An 18,692-nucleotide genomic window follows, 5' to 3' on the forward strand; every position below is an offset into this window, starting at 1 on the left:
TAAGGTGTTAACCCCTTAAGGTTAACACCTTAAGGTGCAGGGCGGCTGGGAAGCGTATCGATGGGGAACAGGCAGACTGACATAAACCTTTTAAAACAACGGAAACAACCAAAGCTTTAAAAACCAATAAAAGGATTTTAAAATCAATCCGATAAGAAACTGGCAGAGAAGCCGATGGTGGAGTCATGTGCTCTGGTTTCTGGTTCCAGTTAAAAGTCTCGCTGCGGCATTTTGAATCATTTGGAGACGCTGTAGGGAAGACTGGTCCACATTGTTACATGATGAGTTGCATAGTCTAAACGTGTTGTGATGAAGGCTGGACTTAACCTTTGCTAGAAGATGGAAAAAGCGCCAGAGCTCACCTGCTGATCCGGTTTCAAACTGTCAAAATGACACTGAGATTTCTAACAGAAGAAAAGGAGCAAAGGAACCAAGAACTTTACCAGGTTGACTAATGAGGCTCTTTTGTCCAAACTGAACAACTTGAGTTTTATTTTTGATTCAAGTGAAGAAGCTTTTGGTTCATCCATTGGCTAACTGCTGTTAAGCAATCTGTTGTATATCTGCACATCGTCAGCAAACGCTGAAAAGAGATATTCAATTTCTTCAAAATATGTCCAAGAGGCAGCAAATACAAAATAAATAGAATAGGACCTAAAACTGAACCTTCAGGTTCTCCATAATTTAGAGGTGCTGCCACAGAGGAACAGAGATCAAGATGAACAGAAAACCTTCTGTCTTTCAAATACGGTGGGAACCGATCTAAGACTGGGCCCTGCAGACCAACGCAGTGCTGCAATCCAAACGAAAGGATGTTGTGCTATCGAACGCTGCACTTAAATCTAATAACGATAAAACCCCAGTGTCCCTGAATCAGCCGTTAGGAGATCAATAAAGACTTTCTGTGTCCACATTTAGATATATCATGATCTGTTAGGAAAGACCAGAGTGAAAATAATCTTCTCTAAAACTTTTGATAAAAACAGTAGTTTAGAGATGGGTCTAAAATTAGCAAGAACACTGTGGGTTAAGTTCAGCTTTTGGTGGCGTACCACTTTGGAAGCAGCCAGGACCCGTCCAGTCAAAGGAGATACTTATCAAGGCAGGACACCCGGCCCAAAAGTATCTTTAAATAAGCGAGCAGGGAGCCAGTCCAGAGGGCAGTCTGCCGGCCGCAGACGTTTAGCTGCATTGGACAAATGGGACAAAGACATGTCTCCAGTGGCTCGGAGCCGGCGTGAGGCGTTTCGTCACCGCGGAGGAGCTGAGCCTCTGGAGGCTGAGAGTTTCAGTGAAACATTTAAAAACTGCACTACAAAGATCAGCTGAAGCTGTGAAAGCATTCAGAGGGTTAATAACGTTACCTTAAACTGTAAAAACAACTGGAGGCCTGAGCCACCAGGTATTTGGATTTTTCAGTTGTTACAGTATTCTGGTAACGAAGTAAATGATCATGTTTTCCCTGCTGTGCTGCTTTGATTCTTTCATGTTTGAGAAATCCTCTTTAATCTCCATGGCAACAGCTGCAAAACGCCCGGGTGGACCTAGCCCCGCCTTCGATCAGCAGCTCCTCCCTCAGCTCTCCCAGACAATGTGCTAGCAGTTAAAGGGTTAATAGAGGAGCCATGTTGGGATGACTTCCTGGAGGCGGAGCTTAAAGAGACAGTGGCCCAGTGTCAGGGCATTTAAAGATTTGCTATTAATTTCAGTGATATTTGATATACACAGCATTTCAATAAGCTGAAGACAACATGGCTGCTGGGTTGTGCCATGAAGTGGGACGATGTGCCAGGAAACACAGACCGCTGCGGCCGCCGGGCTCCGCCCCTCGTCTGCTTACTCTTGTCTTTCTTGTGATGGAAATGACCTGAAATGAAATGATGTTTTTCTTCTGTACAACAAAATAAATGGTTTGCCGCTGTTCTTCATGCTCCGGGGTTTTGGTTCTGATCAGTCTGGTTTCTCCTGCAGGGCTTCTGTTCCTGGCTCACGGCCATCTTCAGAATAAAGTAAGTCTGGCTCTCAACAACCCGCCAGCTTCCCTTTGCTTTGGAAATGTCTGATCTGAGGGTCTGAGATCTGTCTCCTTCGTCGATGCTTCAGGGACGAGGAGATCCGTGAGAAGTGCGGCGAGGACGCCGTGCACTACCTGTCCTTCCAGCGCCACATCATCGGCCTTCTGGTCGTCGTCGGCGTCCTCTCCGTGGGCATCGTCCTGCCGGTGAACTTCTCCGGTGACTTGCTGGGTAAGTGCTCCAGCTGAAGACAGACTGTGGTCTGCAGGATTCCCTTCATGATGCTCTCCATCTGTTTCTGGTTGGTTTTAGTCAGAATTATCAGTGCAGATGCTTTCCTAAGCCAGGGAGCTCCTGGACCTCCTTCCAAAGAAGGTAAAGGCGGCGGCTGCAGGGCGGGAGGTGCTCTGCGCCGCTCTAGACGTGATCTAGCTGGTGGTTTTAGCTGGACCTGGACTCACTCCCATCCGGTCTGTAGATGCTGATTGTTGTGACCCGAGTCTGGACCGTAGAAACCAGGTTCTGGTGAATTCTCACTCCAGAAACCCTGACGTCGTTTAGATTTAAACCTCCAGCTTTTTGTCTGGAACAGTGTCAGAACTGTGGGAACGGGAAGGTTTCACTTGCTGGACTCGTGACTCGTTTTGCCATGTCTGTCTGTTCCAGAGAACAACGCCTACAGCTTCGGACGAACCACAATCGCCAACCTGAAGTCAGAGTGAGTAGAGACGAGTGCAGGCGCTCAGTCTGCTTCCAGGCGACACACACCATTTGTTTGCATGTTTTCATCAAGAAGTTTGACCATAAACCACAAATGAAGTATAAGATTTCGAATTGATTTAGCCTAGCTTAGCATGAAGACCTAAAACACAGGCTAAACGTTAGCCAGGCTTAGCATGGATACTGGAATTAGAAGAAACTTTTAGGAAACTGCTAGCTCGGCATAAAGATTTCCACAGAGGAGCAATACTTAAAGTAAAAGGTGACAGCTGCAGCGTAGCATGGCAGACTGCAGAGACGAACGCAGCATCAACCCAACAGGACCTGAGTGGACAGAAACTGATCTGGCTCTTGTTTCCAGGACCAAGCTGCTGTGGCTCCATACGACCTTTGCCTTCATGTACCTGCTGCTGACGGTCTACAGCATGAGGAGACACACGTCTAAGATGCACTACAAGGAGGATGATCTGGTAGGAGAAGCGGCGCTGCATCTGATCCACTTGGTTCTGAGAACGTCTACTGGGTTTGAGCTGGAGTGGCCAGTAATCCCAGGGTTGTGTCTTGCAGGTGAAACGCACTTTATTCATAAACGGCATCTCCAAGTATGCTGATGAGAGTCAGATCAAGCAGCACTTCGAGTGAGTGTTACTGTAATGAGGAGCAGCCGGCCCGCAGCAGCTGTGCTAACCCTTCCCTCCATGCTGCTCCGCAGGCAGGCCTACGACAACTGTGTGGTTCTGGAGGCTCGGATCTGTTACAACGTGGCCAAACTGATGGCGCTGAGCGCTGAGAGGTGAGTCCGGGTCGGTCCCGGGTCACGGGGCCTGTTGTTGGGGCATTCAGGACGTTTTCTGGGTGTGGTTGCAGGAAGAAGACGGAGCGCAGTAAGAAGTTCTTCACCGACCTGATGGCGAAGGAGCACGTTCCCACCATGATCAACCCCAAACCCTGCGGACACCTGTGCTGCTGCGCCATCGCCGGCTGCGAGGAGGTGACCTCTGCCCGTCCAGTCCCTCGTTCATCCGCAGCTGCTGGATTCAGAACCATTAACCGTTAACGCGTCTGGTTCCCCTACAGGAGGAAGCTGTGAGCTATTACACCAAGAGAGAGGCCAAGCTAAAGGAGGAGTACAGGAAGGAGAAGGAGAAGGTCCACACCAAGCCCCTGGGCATGGCCTTCGTCACCTTCCAGAACGAGGCCATGACCGCCATGTGAGAGGCTGACCCAAAACCACAGCTCAGATTTTACATAAAAAATACCGAATGACACGATTTCATTCATTTCATCACTTAGATTACTTTTATTCCTCACATCGAATGTCTTTCTTTCTGCCGTTGGCATTCATGCTTCTGACTCCGCCCCTTACTCTCTAACCCCTTCCCCTTGTCTCTGACCCTTCTCTCGGACTCCGCCCATTTCTATCTGACCCCGCCCCTATATCCCCGACTCCGCCCCCTACTCTCTGACTCCGCCCCCTTCCTCCACAGCATCCTGAAGGACTTCAACGCCTGTCAGGTTCAGGGTTGTCGTTGTCGCCAGGAGCCGTGTTCCTCTCAGTTCAGCGAAGTCCTCCATGTTCACAACTGGAGCGTGACGTATGCGCCGGACCCGCAGAACGTCCGCTGGTAGGTACCCAGGCTCCGCCCACAGGCTCCGCCCACAGGCTCCGCCCACAGGCTCCGCCCACAGGCTCCGCCCGCCTGTAAAACAGACCCGTGGCTGCGTTGCCTGCTGACGTGTTGCGGTTCCTTCCTGCAGGGAGCACCTGTCGCTGGGTGGGATCTCCTGGTGGATCCGCTGCTTCATCATCAACTGCATCCTCTTCATCCTGCTCTTCTTCCTCACGACGCCCGCCATCATCATCTCCACCATGGACAAGTTCAACGTCACCAAGCCTGTGGAGTATCTGAATGTAAGCAGAACCGCCCTGTGTTTGTGTTCCTCTGAGCAACTCTTTGGGCCATCTTTGTTCTACTCTAGTTCTGGTTCTGGTCTTGCTCTGGTTCTGACTCTGTGTTTTCTTCTGGACAGAACCCCATAATCACTCAGTTCTTCCCCACCCTGCTGCTCTGGGCCTTTTCTGCTCTGCTGCCTACCATCGTCTATTACTCTGCCTTCTTTGAGGCTCACTGGACCAGGTACCGCTGCTTCCTCTCAGCCTCTTCCTCACATCTCTGGCATCAGCCAGGGGTTGGGTCACTGAGGCCCATCTTGGTCCAAATTAGGTGTTTCGGTGATTGGAGCAGGGACTGAAACCAGAACCATGGCGGGTATTGACCGGTTCCTCTGTCTGTTCCTGCAGGTCTGGAGAAAACAGGACCACCATGCACAAATGTTACACCTTCCTGATCTTCATGGTTCTGCTGCTGCCGTCTCTTGGACTCAGCAGGTGGGAGGCCCGTACCTGTGGTGGCGCCGCAGCGCCTGTCCGCTCTGCTGCCACTGAATCATGTCTCTGTCTTTACAGTCTGGATGTTTTCTTTCGCTGGCTGTTCGATAAGAAGTTCCTGGATGACGCTAAAGTCAGATTTGAGTAAGTCACTTTGTCTCTGTAAACTGCTCACTACTTTGCCACAAACCGCAGGGAACAGCTGATAAACCGAGTCCAGAGACAGTTTCAGCAGCGAGGTTCCCACTAGGGGGCGTATGTAGTCTGAGTTAGAACCTAAGCTGAAAGCAGAAGTGAATTAAAATCTAGACACCAAGACCCAAGTTCATCTTGACCAAGATGAAGAATCAGGTCAAGTTTTAAAAACGGCGATCGAGTCACTGCCCGAACTACAGTGACTTGGGATCAGGTCAAAGTCTGGCACCTCATCGATAGAGGCTGAGACTAAATGAGATCAGAATAATTGAGTACATTCAGGTGAAAACCAAAGCTTCACAAAGTATGAAAAAAATCAGAAAGACTTTTACGGGTCGGGACCAGAACCAGGATTTCTCCTCAGAGTGATCCATAGCGAGACAAAGACTTGGAGACTTGGAGATTGAAACAGAGTCTAGACCTAAATTGATAAACTGTGAGCAGCTGAGATTCAGTCAAAGTCAAGGACAACGTGAAAGAAAGACAAAACCCAACAAAGTTACATCAACCTGGCAGGAGCACAAACAGAGGTTCAGAAACAGGAAGTGAGCTTTAAGGCATATGGCTGGGTTTGTATTTTCATCCTTCTGATCAGCCAGTGAGAAAGGATTTTGTCTTCAGGTGCGTCTTCTTACCGGATAACGGAGCATTCTTCGTCAACTACGTCATCGCCTCAGCCTTCATCGGGAACGCCATGGACCTGCTGAGGATCCCCGGTCTGCTCATGTACATGATCCGCCTGTGCCTGGCCCGCTCCGCCGCCGACCGCCGTAACGTGAAGAGGGTAGGGAGGACGGAGACGGTGCTGGACACCTGGTCCTAGAAGTGTCCTGTCTGACTGTAACTCTGTCTCTGCAGCACCAGGCCTACGAGTTCCAGTTCGGCGCCGCGTACGCCTGGATGATGAACGTCTTCACGGTGGTGATGGCCTACAGCATCACCTGCCCCATCATAGTCCCCTTTGGTCAGTACGCAGCACTTCCATCAGCAGGTAGTTACCTGAGCAGGTAACTCAACTCTGCTGTTCCTCCAGGTCTCATGTACATGCTGCTGAAACACCTGGTGGACAGGTACAACATGTACTACGCCTACCTGCCCTCCAAGCTGGACAAGAAGATCCACTCAGCTGCAGTGACTCAGGTGGTGGCCGCACCCATCCTCTGCCTCTTCTGGCTGCTCTTCTTCTCCACTGTCCGCACAAGTGAGCAACTCTGCTTCTGCACGGGCGAGACTAGGTGTGGGTTCTGGTTCCAGGACTGGTTCTGTGATCTCATTCTGACTGTTCTCCATCCTGCCAGGCTTTGATACGCCCACCTCCATGTTCACGCTGGTGGTTCTTGTCGTCACCATCGTGATCTGTCTGTCCCACGTCTGCTTTGGACACTTCAAGTACCTGAGCGCCCACAACTACAAGGTGAGTTCTGGCTGCAGGTGAGAGGCCGGCTGCTGATTGGTCGGTTGGTTGTCTCACTGCCCAGCGTTTCTGTTTCAGATCGACACAAAGGAGAGCGACGTGGACGCCGTGAAGAACGGACGACCGGCTCGCTCTTCATCCTCTCCAACCAACAAGTCTCAGGTGAGTCCTCCTACCAGGTGCTCCTCTCCACCAGGTTCTGACCAGACCTGGGTACTCCAATGGGTCACGGACCATTCGGGTCCGGCTTTGACCCACTTGTGGTTCTGTGTGTCCAGCAGCAGGTGGCGCCGCAGCAGCAGATGTACATCGCCCAGGTGCTGCAGGATCCGAACACAGATGAGCCGGGCGGCGCCAGCAGCGAGGAGGACCGGGGCTCGTCGCAGGACGAGGAAATGCTGAACGGAGGGAACAGCATCAACGAGGCGGATTTCCAGTCGGGGGAGGACAGTCTGATCGCCAACGAGGTCCACCAGTAGCTGGAGGCGGAGCTAGAGGAAGGGGCGGAACTAGCCACACCACAGCTACCAGTAAGGCTAACTGGAGATTCACCGTTCGCACTCAATCGGTAGTGTGGCTGGGTTAGCCTCGCCCCCCTCAGCCTGAAGACTCGACCCTGACCTTTGACGCCGGCGCCGGATCGCCACCATCCAGCCCTCCACAGGAAGTCACTGTACATACCCACAACGCCAAAACTGTCATCCGTTATCCTGGTGAGGGTGGGGTCCAACTTGTGCCTGGGCTGGTTTCCGTTTGTTCGCACTCGTGTCTTGATCCCCATCGATTCCTGATCCGTCGGAAGAACGAAAGCATCGGACCACTGAATTTTCCAACCGTCCGATCCCGTAGCCGTAGAAGCTTCGCTAACGCAGAACGGCCCCACCTTCCTTCTGTTCCCAAAACTCCGATGTCTGTTCTGCACATCCTTTTGGTTTGCTGTCGACCCGCCGAGCTTCTTGCTGCATGTCATGACATCGCCACCTAGAGGTGACATCATTCATCACAGGAACAAACTCACCCGGATTCCTCTGTTTGTCAGCAGCTTGTCCGTCCAGATCCTCCCCTCCCGGATTATCTCACCTGGACTACCTTAAGTTGTGAATAAGGGAACGGGACGTTGGTGTCGGTAGCGTAGCGCTTCGACTCCTTCAAGACTCTCGGTCTCTTCCGGCGGCAGAGAGCTCGGATGTCCGGACACATGGAAGAGCAGCGCTTTTCATCCGGTCCGATGCCTGAAGCTGTTTGGACTCTCAAGGGAAACATTTTGTTGTGTCTTTTGTGAACTGTGTGTGTGTGTGTGTGTGTGTGTGTGTGTGTGTGTGTGTGTGTGTCCGATTGCTCTCCAGTATTCATTTCGTACAGTCCAGCACGTCTCCAGGTAACAGAACCGGTTCTGGTTCCTCTGTTCCTGGGTGGTTCTGATGATGGATTAGGGATGGATCCTGAGGATCAGGACGATCCCAGTCGATCCCAGTGATGCTGGACTGGGTTGTTCCCCGTCAGACAGGTGAGCTCATTAAGCCAGCGCAGGTATTCAAATGGTTGCTGTCTCCAACCTGACCACTAGATGGCAGTAGTTTCTCCAAACCAAACTGTTCCTTTCCAGCGATCCTGATGGGTCAGAATTTTTATGTTTTCAGGTATCCCTGAAACTTTAACTTTTCTCCTAAAAACTCCAGTTTGATCCACTTTAGTTCTCTGGGATCCTGAGAATCTGCTGCATTTTTATGTAGAATATCATCTTGATGTTATTCCCACGTCATAAACATCCCTGGAGTGTTGCCTGGACTCTTTCATTCATGTTTAAGAAAAACATTGTGAAAGTCTTAATGGAGGAGCAACGTGATGATGAAGGCGGAGGATCAGAAAGAGCAGGAGCTTCTTAAAGAGACAGAGGCCCAATTTCAAAACGTTCAACTGCAAAGTAAAATTTCTTTAGTCATTTTAAACGCATCAAACATTTTCATAACTCGAGACGACACAGTCCCTGACTGGCTGTAAACACAGATATGTGGTACTGGCCCTTTAGACCGACCAGCCTGGTCCAGCATCATCCGGATCTGAACAGAACCACAGCTTCACTACTGGTTCTTCTGACCCTGTCCGGTGCCGGCCCGGTCAGAACCAAACCCGGTCCACTTGGGTTGTGGCTTCATTCACAGTTTTCATTTCAGATCAGAACCGGTCCATTCAGACAACGATGCCCATGTTTTACTGCGTTGAGCTGATGAGCACCAATGGTGGTTTCCATGGTAACGGGAAACCACCTGAGACGATGCAACAACGGGAAGTTTCACATGTTTGTTTTTCCTGAGTTCATGTTTACATCTGTGTGTGTGTGTGTGTGTGTGTGTGTGTCTGTGTGAGACACTGAGCTGGACTATGAAAGCTGCAGCGCCCCCTCCTGGCGGCGGCTGCATGCTGGAGAACCTGCCGCCTCTGTGTCGTGTCGTTGTGTCTCCTCGGCCCCGATTGTAACACAGGAAGCAGAACCTGCAGAGGATCCGGATCAGAACCTCCAGAACCCTACGGACTCTTCTGGGTCTCACCGGATGCAGATGATCCGGCCTGCTGGGTTCTGGTTCTGAGCTGGACCGCAGGTGGACCGGCTGTGTGATATTTTTGTATCTTGCTGATTGAAGTGTTTGATACCGAACTGTGTTACAGAAGAAGAAGCTGGAAGGTTTTTAAACGCCACACTTTCTGCTTTTCTTAGTTTTTTAAGCGTTGCTGCAGGAAGTGACACGTGATGATGATGATGATGATGATGATGATGATGATGAGTGTAAATAGCATTGGACTGCACCGCTTGAGGCGAACACGGCGCTTCATGTCAGGCTTTATTTATTGCTGTGAGTATTTATTTTTAAGTTGCTCTCTGGATGTACAGTGAACCTTTGTCCTATTTATGTTCCATGATCAATAAAGCAGCTGATCCAAACCGCTCCGTCCCCCTCTCTGGACGCGTCCCCCTCTCTGGACACGTCCCTCTGTCTGGACCCATAGTCGGGTTGTGGTCTTGGTATTTAATTTTCTTAAAGCTCTTTTTCTAATTTAAATGTTTGAATCGTGTTCTGTGCCTGGAGCAAATGAACTGAGTAATAAAAGTAGTAAAGGTGATTCAGGATGAAGATCTAGACTGGTTTGTATCTAAAACCAGATTATACTGAGTCAGAAGTAACAGATTTAACAGTTTAGAATTACAAAAGCATCATCTGCATAAAGTGATGCGCAGCATAGATGGAGAATCTCATTGGGACGATTCAGATCAACATGGCCGCCGTGGAGAACAGGCGATGGTTCTGATCCGGTCCTGGTGCGGTCCTGGTTCTGGTCCTGCTCCTGTTTTTGGTTTTCATGCCAAATGTGATCTTGTCCATATGGATCAGATGGTTGAGAATGGATCAGAACCAGGGCTGTTCTCCTCTGTGGTTCAGGTATTAGTCTAGAACCGGATCATCTTTAGCTTTAGCCCCTTGACCTCTGAGCCCTGAACCTTTCAGGCTTAAAAACAGCTGTTTTTTTTTTCTTTTCTTTATTCCTCTCTTGCTCTCGATGTAGACAGACGTTTTTCCCCTCTGCTCCCTCCCTGCCCATGCCTGACCTGCTTGCTCTGTTTTTATCTTTTCTATATTTTTGGAGCCTTTTCTTGCACATCCTCCAAATCTACAAATTATGGATCTGGTCATCTGATCTCTCAATGCAATTGATCAAATTTTCTCGATGAGAAGTCCGGGCTCAGGAAAGCCCCCCTATAATGTGGGGACACACCTGGCAGGATTCACCTGGATTTATTCATGATAACAGGATTTCTGCTGTTTGGAGCTTGTGGATTCCTGGATTATCAACAAATTTGTGATGGACTTGGCCGAACTAGCGAACACTCAGACTGTTGGTGTGGACAGAGACGAGGACTCTAAAACTCACTAACCAGTTGGAATCGATCTTGGAGAAGTTGCTAGTTTCGGTTCAGTGGAACGACCAAACTAATTTGGATGATTGGGAACTGAGATGTATCGGAGAGACTTTAGGGAAGATTGAAATTTATAATCTTCCCGACCTAAGACATTGTTTCTGAATTGGCTTTCCCCGTGTGGCCTTGGAAGGGCTGCATATTTCTAATCTCCTTGAAGATATTTAAACACAAGGCTCTTCCCTCCTCCCCCCCTCCTGTATCCATGCAGCTGTGGAGCTGAGCGTCCCAAGGACATTCCTAGATAAAAAAGACCTTTATCGGACTTTGCCAGGGGCTCAGTAACCTGGTTTTGTGGCCCTGTGACGTCACCGCCTTCACTCATGTCTCTGTTTTGCCCCTTTGTTTTGTCTGAAAGTTGCCATTTGCCCTAATGTGTCCTTTCCTCTTTTTTGTTTTATTTTGTTAGAAACGGTGGAGTACTCACTGTTTAACCCAGAAAAGGATTATTTTAGTTTATTGTGGAGTACGCACTATTCAGATCATTATACAGCCCAGAAATGGAATCAGAATTAGAATTAGAATAACTACGAACTTGGAATCCAGAAATACTTAACAATCAGTCACTGCTTAGTTTATATTACTTTTAACCCAGAAAAGGAATTAGATCAGTCACTCTTTAGCTTATTTGATCAGAAACTGTAGAGTTTCACTATTTAAGAATTGAATGAGATACTTAGCAGCCCTGAACAGGAGCACCTAGTTTACATACTTTAGAACATTAGATTAGTTTTCTTTCATCTTTTTTCTTTCCTTTGGTTTGTTATTTTGTTTGTATTTCCTTTTAACTCATGTAAAGCACTTTGAATTGCCTTGTAAAAGGCATAAATAAAATTATCTTACCTGGTTCAAACCAAACCAATACAGTATCAAACTAATTTTATTAGTTGCAAAGTGCATAAATCAACATTTTCTCAACACAATCCTTCCTTCATAATCTTTAAATAATATATTGCAACATTTCAGCATCTAAAAATAAAGCCATTAAAGAACTAATGTGTTCACTTCAACATTGTTTTTTACATTTCTGTTATTTTTGCTAAATAACCCACTGGCATTATTGTTTTGCATGTTCTGTGTTTATAATATTGACGATATTTATCAACCCATTATTTATAGAAAAAAAAAAAGGATAAAAAATAATAATCAGCGAGTTCTGAGTCAGAGTGATGGCTGGAAGCTGATCAGAGGAAGGAGAACTGTAATTACCCCGCTCCACCGGCAGGGGTCACTTCACTTCAACTCCGCAGAAGAAGAAGAGGAGGCGGAAGTAGCGGTAGCAGCGTCTGTTAGCTACGTGCTAACTGCAGTGACCCAGAGGCATGTCTACGGCCTCCAAGGTGGTTCTGACGGTTTCTGTGGTTCTGACTGTCAGCTCGGTGGCCGGGGTCCACCTCAAGCAGGCCTGGGACAGGGAGGTAAGTGGACCGGGACCGGGCCGGACCAGGTCGACCAGGTGGCGGAACCGGGTTCATCCAGGCTCCTCCAGACACAGACTTGTAGAGGTAAAGTCCAGAACCGATCCGGTTCAGATAGAACCCTCAGGGTTCGTCTGATTCTGTGGTTTAATGAGCGAATTACCAGTGACCCGGGAGAAAGAGCTGGTTCCGGTCCACTTCATCATCTTCACTTAGAGAGGAAGATAGTTGCCAGCAGGAAAACTTCCCAGCCCGAGGTCAGAGGTCAGAGGGACCAGCTGAACCCCAGCGCTCCACCTCTACAGGTCAAAGGTCACAACTCTGGTTGTAGTCTGGTTCTCTCCGTCAATCAAACTCTAACTGGTTCTGGTCCTGATCCTGGTTCTGATTCTGGTTTTGATCTGGTCCTGGTTCTGATGCGGTCCTGGTTCTGATCCGGTCCCGGTTCTGTGCAGCGTCTGCGTGAGGGCGTCCTGCGGGATCTGGACCGGCTGCAGCGGAAGCAGCAGAACCTGCTGGAGGAGCAGAAGGTTCTGACCCGGCAGCTGGAGGAGGAGAGGCGGGGCCAGGAGGCCAGGCTCCGCCCACAGGACACCTGAGCCAGGTACACTCACCTCAAAAAGACCCTCGTGATGGGTCGTTCTGAGGACGTCCTGACCCGATTCAGGGTCTAAACTGGCTGCAGGTCACGTGACCCATCCAGGCGTCTCTCCTGCAGGCGATGGACGGTGGCGGCGCGGCAGAGGGGCTGGAGGAGGGAGAGGTGGAGGGGGAGACGCTGCTGATCGTGGAGTCGGAGGACCAGGAGGACCTGTCACATGACCAGAGCGGAGACTCGCTGACCAGCGACCTGGGCGAGGACGCGGACGGCGGCTGGGCCTGCGAGGACATGTCCTTCTACTGCGACCGCTGCCACAAGTGGGTCCCTGCAGGTGAGCCAATCAGAGCTCTGCTGCCCCTGCAGGTGAGCCAATCAGAGCTCTGCTGCCCAACTCATTCTGCTGTAAAATAAAGATATTGGGAGAGGGAAAAGCAACCCTTCAAAATAAGAGCGTGAATATTAACGTCAAGCTACTTGTAGAATTAAAACTTCAAACCATCCCAGGAAATTATCACTTCAGAATTTTTCCAGACAAATAAACTTAGAGCTCAGAGCACTAAAAATGTTCAACATTGGCAAAAGTGCTAAGCTACAAATTAGCTCTGCTGCTAGCAGGTTAGCATCCTGACCTGGTTCTGGTTCCAGGTCAGCTCCGCGGTGACCAGCCCAGTTACTTGAAGGGAGACAACTTCTTCAAGTTCCTGTGCTGCAACTGTTCTGAGGACGGCAAGGAGAGCTTCGAGAGGCTGAGGCTCACCTGGCAGCAGGTAAGGCCCCGCCCCCTCAGCAGCAGCACACCTGTCCTGCAGGTAGAAACGGATTCCTGTGTGCAGGTGGTGATGCTGGCCATGTACAACCTGTCTCTGGAGGGAACGGGGCGGCAGGGCTACTTCAGGTGGAAGGAGGACATCTGCGCCTTCATTGGTCGACACTGGAACTTCCTGCTGGGGAACAGGTGAGTTTCCCTCCCAGACCAGGCTGCAGGAAGTGGCTCTGTCCATACATGGTGCAGTTCCTGTACTGTTGCGGCCCGGTACCCAGCCAGGGGGGGCGGCCAGATGACGCTGCTGCTCTGTCGGCAGGAAGAAGACGTCTACCTGGTGGAGCACGGTGGCCGGCTGCCTGTCCGTCGGAAGCCCCGCCTTCTTCCGGTCCGGAGCGCAGGAGTTCGGCGAGCCGGGTTGGTGGAAGCTGGTCCAGAACCGCCCCCCCACGCTGAGGCCGGACGGCGACAAGTCCAGCACCAAGACCAAAGGTGAGCGCTGGCGTGCCGGCGACCGGCCGAGTGAGCCTCGCCCCCTGACCTGTGGTTCCGCCGCAGCGACCCGGCCGCCCCTGGACCCCATCATCACGGTGGAGGGCCTGCGGAAGCGCGGCGCCAGGAACCCGGTGGAGAACGCCATGCAACTGAAGGAGAAGCGCAGCCGCACACAGGAGGCCAAAGACATCCGGCGCGCCCAGAAGGAGGCGGCGGGCGGAGGCTACGCCGACCGGAGCGCCTCCTCCACGCCCGTCAAGCTGGGTGTGAGCCGCAGCAGCGCTCGCCGCCAGGACCTGGTGCTGGAGCGAGGTGAGGTCGTCGACTTCTCGTCACTCAGCTCGTCGGACCGGACGCCGCTCACCAGCCCCTCGCCCTCACCGTCACCGGACTTCTCCGGGCCGGGGACTCCGGCCTCCCACTCGGCCACGCCCAGCCTGCTGTCGGAGGCCGACCTGATACCGGATGCCATGCCGCCGCAGGCGCTGTTCCACGGTGAGTACGCCCACCGCTGATGTCAGCGCAGACGTCACTTCCTGACTGTCGGCTCCACCCACAGATGACGAAGAGCTGGAGACGGAGGGGATGATCGACCCGGGGATGGAGTACCTACCCCCACCCAGCGCCAGCCGGAAGAAGCTCCGCCCTCCGCAGACTCTGATCAAGCGGGAATCTGAGAGTGAGGAAGACAACGCCCATGAAGAGCGCTTTGAGCACCCGGCGAGCTGTGGTGAAGCTCCGCCTCCTGAGAGGCGGGTGGCAGAGCGTCGCAGGATGAACCTTCAGGACAAACCGGACGGCGCCTCGCCGCGGCCCGTTGTCTCCGCCCTCAGTCTGTACGAAGAGCGGCTGCTGCTGAGGCGGCTGGACGGCTGCCCGCTGGCGCTCGCCGTCACGCCACATGCCAAGCGCCTCCGCAGGAAGCTGCTGGTCCGCCATGCCAAGCGTCAGAGAGGGCTCCCCCTGCTGGACATCGACCGCGCCGTCAGCGCCGCGCTCAGCCTGGTGGGAGGGATCTATGGCACGCAGGAGGCGGAGCCACGGCCTGTGGGCGGGGCTAAGGGGAAGTACTGCACCAGCAGCCAGGAGCAGCGGATTCTGGACCGCTTCCAGGTCAGAACCTCCTGATGGCGGGACAGAACCTCTGCTGGGTCCGACTGGCTCTGACCCGTCTCTGTCCCTGCAGACCAGCGTGTCCAGCCGGCTGGGCGTCCAGCAGCGCTCCGTGTCTTTCTGGCACCGCCTGATGGGAGCCGAGGGCGGTCTGGACCAGAACATCAAGAGTCCGTACACGGCCCGGATCCTGAAGCCCTTCATCAGGTCCAGAACCAGCCGCCGTTCACCCATGCAGCTGTCTGAGTCTGACTCTCTGTTCTCTACTGCAAAAATTCATATCAAATAATTCCCCCAATATTCTTGAAATATAAAAAACAAAGACAGATTGGTAACTAACATAACTTTATAACTTCATAAACATATGAACATCTTCATCTGAAAGTAGTGAAAACAGATTTCTGGACAAAACCTGGAAACCCAAACTGTTCCCTCCATTCTGCCATTAGCCAGCTATCTGGGCCTAGCTCAGCCTGACTCACCAGGAGCTAACTAGCCTAGCATGTCATCACAGTGTCGCTCACCTTCTTCACAGGTGAGAATCAGGCTGGTTTGGGGGGCTGCTGCTGTTAAGGGCGTTAAAACAAACAAGTTAACTGTATTTTAAATATCTCAGTAAACATTTTTCCTTCACTGAATAAATCCTGGCGAAATAGAGGCTAACAGCTTAGTTAGCTTAGCTGCAGACTACTAACGGGTCGATAGCCACCGACCTCTTGAAGAAAAACAGAGTTTCAAATTGACTCCCTTTCTTCTCGTCGTTCTTTTTTAAACCCGTTTTATTATTTTTTAGGCAGCTGGTTATCATCTCTTTCTCTACTGACTGCTATTAAACGTCCAGCGCGCTAAGCAGGAACAAACCATTTCATGTAGAAGCGGGGGGGTCACTAAATATGGACGCTGGCTTTCTGGTCTGGGAGGGAGAACATTTAACTCACTGCTATAAACAAGTAAAAACAACGATAGGGTTAATTTTATTAGTGACGGGGCAACAAAACGGGCCTTTTTGTATTAAAAAACACATTTTTGTGGGGGGCCCCCTAGTGGTCAGGCCTTTGGAGGCTAACACTCGGTTCTGGTCCTGGCCCTGGTCTTAACTCTGGTTCTGGACCTTGTGTCCCTCTGTCTCTTCTTCACCTGTCCATCTCTTCCTCAGGAGGGACTTTGAGTCCCGCCCCCTGAAGCTCCGCCTCCTGGCTGAGATCCGGGCGTTTCCTCACAGGACAGATCCGGACTGGACCCCAGAACCCGACGCTCCCATCGACTACTGCTACGTCCGGCCCAACCACATCCCCTCGGTCAACGCCATGTGCCATGACAGCTTCTGGCCAGGTAGCCCCGCCCCCACCTGCCACTGTTGCTGCGGTGGCGGCCTCTGACCTCAGCCGTGTCTCTCCAGGTGTGGACCTGTCCGAGTGCCTGCAGTACCCGGACTTCAGCGTGGTGGCGCTCTACAGGAAGGTGGTGGTGGGCTTCGGGTTCATGGTTCCGGACGTGAAGTACAGCGAGGCGTACATCTCCTTCCTGCTGGTTCACCCGGAGTGGAGGCGCGCCGGCATCGGGACCTTCATGATCTACCACCTGATCCAGGTGAGTCTGGCCACGCCCACATACTGCCGGGACAGGTGTGTGACCTGTGTGTGACCTGTGTGTTTCAGACCTGCATGGGGAAGGACGTGACGCTCCACGTGTCGGCCAGCAACCCGGCCATGCTGCTGTACCAGAAGTTCGGCTTCAAGGCCGAGGAGTACATCCTGGACTTCTACGATAAATATTACCCAGTGGACAGCAGCGAGTGCCGCCACGCCTTCTTCCTCAGGCTGCGGCGCTGACCCGCACTCTGGTCCCGGTCCAGTCCCGGTCCAGGTCCCGGTCCCGGTCCCGGTCCGGTCCTGGTCCTGGTCCCGGTCCCGGTCCGGTCCTGGTCCTGGTCCTGGTTCTGGTCCTGGTCCTGGTCCGGCTTGAATCCAAGAAGTTTAGAAGCTCGCCAGAAACAGACGGATCAGAAGTATTCATACCCCTGACATATTTCCTCTGAAGCTCATGTTGTGGTTGGGGCTCCGACCCGGTTCCGACCCGGTTCCGACCCTTCCAGTTTAAACCTGTAGGGGCCCCGAGTTCTTTTAGCTCTGTGTTTTCCATGTTTGACCAGCAGGTGGCGCCGTTTCCCCGAGTCACAAATGAATAACTTTTCATTTGATTAAAATGATAAATATAATTTTCTCATCCTGATGACATGAATAAATAAAAACTTCTAAATCAATGTTGGGTTTTATTTCCATAAACTGGAAGAAACGACCTGGCTGGGGTCAGAGGTCAACCCCACAAATATTCCATCATATTTGATCTGCAGGTCCTGATCGGTCCGATCTGTTGTGGCCGCAGAGGGCGGGCGTCACCATAGCAACCATCACACCGCTTCTTCATGCCAGGAATCCAAGATGGCCGCCTCAGTTCGTCACAGGAATGGGTCGGAACCAGAACCAGGGCGTCTGAAGCTCTGAAGGCATGTAGCGTTCTGGACCGGCCGGGGGAAGGTTCTGGTTCTACTGGGACCGGCCAAGTTGGCAGCGTCTGACCCACAGACCCGCTAGTCCTGTACCTGTAGGCAAATGGTGACATCATAAGGGGGAGGAGCCACGGCGGCGGGCGCTCAGGCCAGGTGAGTCGTACCTGAGCAGGAACTCGGCGATATCTGGCCAATCAGAACCCAGAACTGCAGAGTTCTTCATCCTGAGGAAGAGGAGAACGCCTTGAAGTCACATGACAAACCGAAGGGGGCGTGGTCAGAATGTGGGTGTGGCCAGGGTTCATGAATCAGGTGTTACCACCTTCACTGTAACACCTGTGGCTCCACCCACCAGTGGTGGAGAAAGTACTCAAAAAATGTACTTAAGTAAAAGTAAAAAGTACTGGCTTTTAAAAATACTTAAGTATTAAAAGTAAAAGTACTTGCTGAATGCATTACTTTATCCCTAATACAATATCATTAGGTGAACCAATCGTCTTTAATTTTAATACATGAGAAATGTGCCATCTTAATGATCAATGCCACAGATAAAGCATGTTTTTATTATGTTAACTCTCTGTAACACAGTTTAGTCTTAGATATGTGATTCTATGCATCATAATTTCAGGGATGGAGACATCTTGTCTCCTGTCCTAACATAGCATGAACTTCACTTTTGTTGCCCCTAGTGGCTTTTATTTTGAAAGAAATCCAGCAGAAAGGGGGTGGAAAGAAGGTGGGTGGAGGAGAACATGGAACCAGGAGCCAGTAGCAGAGTTGTTGTTAAGACCACCGAACCTGAGACCAAGTCAAGACCAGCACCCCGCGCTACGTGACTTAAAAAAAAGTTTTACTTTCAAAATTGCTTCTCAAATTGATCTGAACACCTACATATTAAATACTTCGAGCTGAAATAAATTTAATCAGTAAAGATCCGTCCAGAAGAATCGGATCGTTCCTGAATGTCATATCAATGCAGACTTTAGTCACACCGTTGTACCATAAGCGACACCTCAGTCAACACCTCCACACAACAATTCAGCGCATGAGTGACAACTTTTTTTCATCGCAGAAGCAACATGTGTCT

At 51.1% G+C, this 18,692-nt stretch overlaps 4 protein-coding genes across 10 annotated transcripts in view; 3 read left to right on the forward strand and 1 right to left on the reverse strand.

Moving 5' to 3' along the window:
- The window catches only part of LOC106936753 (CSC1-like protein 2), a 31,546-nt gene extending 21,868 nt beyond the window's left edge, over nucleotides 1–9,678 (forward strand). For 4 of the 6 annotated variants that reach the window (XM_015017943.1, XM_015017946.1, XM_015017945.1 and 1 more), the window contains 20 exons: nucleotides 1,972–2,009; nucleotides 2,104–2,246; nucleotides 2,328–2,390; nucleotides 2,682–2,733; nucleotides 3,097–3,205; nucleotides 3,303–3,373; nucleotides 3,448–3,528; nucleotides 3,603–3,726; nucleotides 3,813–3,946; nucleotides 4,223–4,360; nucleotides 4,494–4,647; nucleotides 4,767–4,873; nucleotides 5,038–5,124; nucleotides 5,203–5,268; nucleotides 5,941–6,103; nucleotides 6,178–6,283; nucleotides 6,353–6,520; nucleotides 6,618–6,733; nucleotides 6,812–6,895; nucleotides 7,015–9,678. In XM_015017943.1, coding sequence (XP_014873429.1) covers nucleotides 1,972–2,009; nucleotides 2,104–2,246; nucleotides 2,328–2,390; nucleotides 2,682–2,733; nucleotides 3,097–3,205; nucleotides 3,303–3,373; nucleotides 3,448–3,528; nucleotides 3,603–3,726; nucleotides 3,813–3,946; nucleotides 4,223–4,360; nucleotides 4,494–4,647; nucleotides 4,767–4,873; nucleotides 5,038–5,124; nucleotides 5,203–5,268; nucleotides 5,941–6,103; nucleotides 6,178–6,283; nucleotides 6,353–6,520; nucleotides 6,618–6,733; nucleotides 6,812–6,895; nucleotides 7,015–7,212 — 2,202 coding nt within the window. In that variant the 3' untranslated portion in view covers nucleotides 7,213–9,678. The remainder of the gene's footprint in view (nucleotides 1–1,971; nucleotides 2,010–2,103; nucleotides 2,247–2,327; nucleotides 2,391–2,681; nucleotides 2,734–3,096; nucleotides 3,206–3,302; nucleotides 3,374–3,447; nucleotides 3,529–3,602; nucleotides 3,727–3,812; nucleotides 3,947–4,222; nucleotides 4,361–4,493; nucleotides 4,648–4,766; nucleotides 4,874–5,037; nucleotides 5,125–5,202; nucleotides 5,269–5,940; nucleotides 6,104–6,177; nucleotides 6,284–6,352; nucleotides 6,521–6,617; nucleotides 6,734–6,811; nucleotides 6,896–7,014) is intronic. The other 2 variants (XM_015017941.1, XM_015017942.1) reach the window with 2 other exon arrangements.
- Nucleotides 9,679–11,922: 2,244 nt separating this feature from the next.
- On the forward strand, nucleotides 11,923–12,933 carry pet117 (PET117 cytochrome c oxidase chaperone). The gene is made up of 3 exons (XM_015017959.1): nucleotides 11,923–12,124; nucleotides 12,580–12,728; nucleotides 12,843–12,933. Exons 1-2 carry the CDS (start codon nucleotides 12,029–12,031, stop codon nucleotides 12,721–12,723), a joined length of 240 nt encoding a protein of 79 aa, XP_014873445.1. The 5' UTR covers nucleotides 11,923–12,028; the 3' UTR covers nucleotides 12,724–12,728; nucleotides 12,843–12,933.
- On the forward strand, nucleotides 12,642–17,359 carry kat14 (lysine acetyltransferase 14). 2 transcript variants are annotated; one of them, XR_001422206.1, is made up of 12 exons: nucleotides 12,642–12,728; nucleotides 12,843–13,056; nucleotides 13,371–13,492; nucleotides 13,559–13,680; nucleotides 13,808–13,980; nucleotides 14,047–14,478; nucleotides 14,543–15,096; nucleotides 15,170–15,303; nucleotides 16,253–16,428; nucleotides 16,496–16,686; nucleotides 16,755–16,982; nucleotides 17,042–17,359. XR_001422206.1 is itself a non-coding variant. In XM_015017947.1 (12 exons), the coding sequence occupies exons 2-11, from the start codon at nucleotides 12,846–12,848 to the stop codon at nucleotides 16,926–16,928; spliced, it is 2,289 nt and encodes a 762-aa protein (XP_014873433.1). In that variant the 5' UTR covers nucleotides 12,642–12,728; nucleotides 12,843–12,845; the 3' UTR covers nucleotides 16,929–16,945; nucleotides 17,051–17,359. The 2 variants fall into 2 exon arrangements, 1 of the variants encoding a protein (XP_014873433.1); XM_015017947.1 differs by having other exon boundaries at nucleotides 16,755–16,945; nucleotides 17,051–17,359.
- dzank1 (double zinc ribbon and ankyrin repeat domains 1) overlaps nucleotides 17,352–18,692 on the reverse strand; it is a 31,372-nt gene continuing 30,031 nt past the window's right edge. The window contains exons 16-17 of the mRNA XM_015017948.1: nucleotides 17,770–17,829; nucleotides 17,352–17,698 (exon numbers count right to left, since the gene is read on the reverse strand). Coding sequence (XP_014873434.1) covers nucleotides 17,800–17,829 — 30 coding nt within the window. The 3' untranslated portion in view covers nucleotides 17,352–17,698; nucleotides 17,770–17,799. The remainder of the gene's footprint in view (nucleotides 17,699–17,769; nucleotides 17,830–18,692) is intronic.

This window comes from Poecilia latipinna, unplaced genomic scaffold, assembly GCF_001443285.1.
Source record: "Poecilia latipinna isolate Pla-1442-1.1 unplaced genomic scaffold, P_latipinna-1.0 Scaffold2210, whole genome shotgun sequence".
NCBI classification, from domain to species: domain Eukaryota; kingdom Metazoa; phylum Chordata; class Actinopteri; order Cyprinodontiformes; family Poeciliidae; genus Poecilia; species Poecilia latipinna.

What these genes read in the sequence shown, in the direction of transcription:
- pet117 (XM_015017959.1), top strand. Translation starts at nt 12,029, where the DNA reads ATGTCTACGGCCTCCAAGGTGGTTCTGACGGTTTCTGTGGTTCTGACT. An exon ending in AGCAGGCCTGGGACAGGGAG is followed by an intron (nt 12,125 to 12,579) that starts GTAAGTGGACCG and finishes GGTTCTGTGCAG; the next exon opens with CGTCTGCGTGAGGGCGTCCT.
- kat14 (XM_015017947.1), top strand. Translation starts at nt 12,846, where the DNA reads ATGGACGGTGGCGGCGCGGCAGAGGGGCTGGAGGAGGGAGAGGTGGAG. An exon ending in AACTTCCTGCTGGGGAACAG is followed by an intron (nt 13,681 to 13,807) that starts GTGAGTTTCCCT and finishes CTCTGTCGGCAG; the next exon opens with GAAGAAGACGTCTACCTGGT. An exon ending in GGATTCTGGACCGCTTCCAG is followed by an intron (nt 15,097 to 15,169) that starts GTCAGAACCTCC and finishes CTGTCCCTGCAG; the next exon opens with ACCAGCGTGTCCAGCCGGCT.